The 782-nt window shown below is 44.5% G+C and overlaps 1 protein-coding gene across 1 annotated transcript in view; it reads right to left on the reverse strand.

Moving 5' to 3' along the window:
* Positions 1–40: 40 nt before the first annotated feature.
* The window catches only part of DEPDC1 (DEP domain containing 1), a gene marked incomplete at both ends in the record, with an annotated part of 8,690 nt that continues 7,948 nt past the window's right edge, over positions 41–782 (reverse strand). Inside the window, 2 exons of the mRNA XM_008938740.1 lie at positions 41–226; positions 490–666. Coding sequence (XP_008936988.1) covers positions 41–226; positions 490–666 — 363 coding nt within the window. The remainder of the gene's footprint in view (positions 227–489; positions 667–782) is intronic.

Below are 782 nucleotides of genomic sequence, written 5' to 3' on the forward strand. Positions count from 1 at the left end.
AAAGATTTGAATGTGATTTTAAACACACCATATTTCTTACCTGCTTTAACTTCTTCTTTTTGTCTTTCACAGAAAGGTTTTTATCTTTGATAATGTTCTCCAAGAGCTCAGCCACTGCAGCCTGAGAGGTAGAAACCTTTTGTTCTTCAAACTCCTGGGGGGTTATCTGTCTGCAGTATGAATAGGTTGGCAGTATGGCACACATCTCTTCCCTGGGGCATTTGCACTGGAAGGAGAGTTGAGGGAGGGGGCTGCAGATACTCACCTGACTCTGGGCTGGGTCAGTGAGGAGGGACCTGACCCTCCCCAGGACCAACTTAAAAAGGCATCACAAATTGCAAAACATTCTCACAGGGCTAATTTCTGACTGCACCAACAGTTTAAATACAATCTTTATAATTAAAATAGTGGTTTAGCTGCAGCTTTCCCACCGTCTCCCTCAAAAGGGATCAGAAATGGATTTATTTAAGCTTTTACCCCACCACCCACCTGAGCCACCTTCATGTATTCAATGTGCTCTCGCACTGCGACCTGGAGGTAAGTTGGGACCTTAAATATTTCTTGCTGATGGTCCATCAGAAATGAAACCAGTCGTGTGGAAAGCAGCTCATCCAGATCTACTTCTTCTGCACAGCACAGGACACAGCGGGAGAAGGTCTGGATCATCTAGAGATGTTCAGCAGAGCATTAGCACAGGGAGCTGAGGGATTTGCAGTTAAGATTCTTTGATAAGCCATCTTGAGAGAAGTGAGATGATAAATGAACCTGCTGAGTCAACCTAA

This window comes from Merops nubicus, unplaced genomic scaffold (assembly GCF_000691845.1).
Source record: "Merops nubicus isolate BGI_N331 unplaced genomic scaffold, ASM69184v1 scaffold35000, whole genome shotgun sequence".
Taxonomy (NCBI): Eukaryota; Metazoa; Chordata; class Aves; order Coraciiformes; family Meropidae; genus Merops; species Merops nubicus.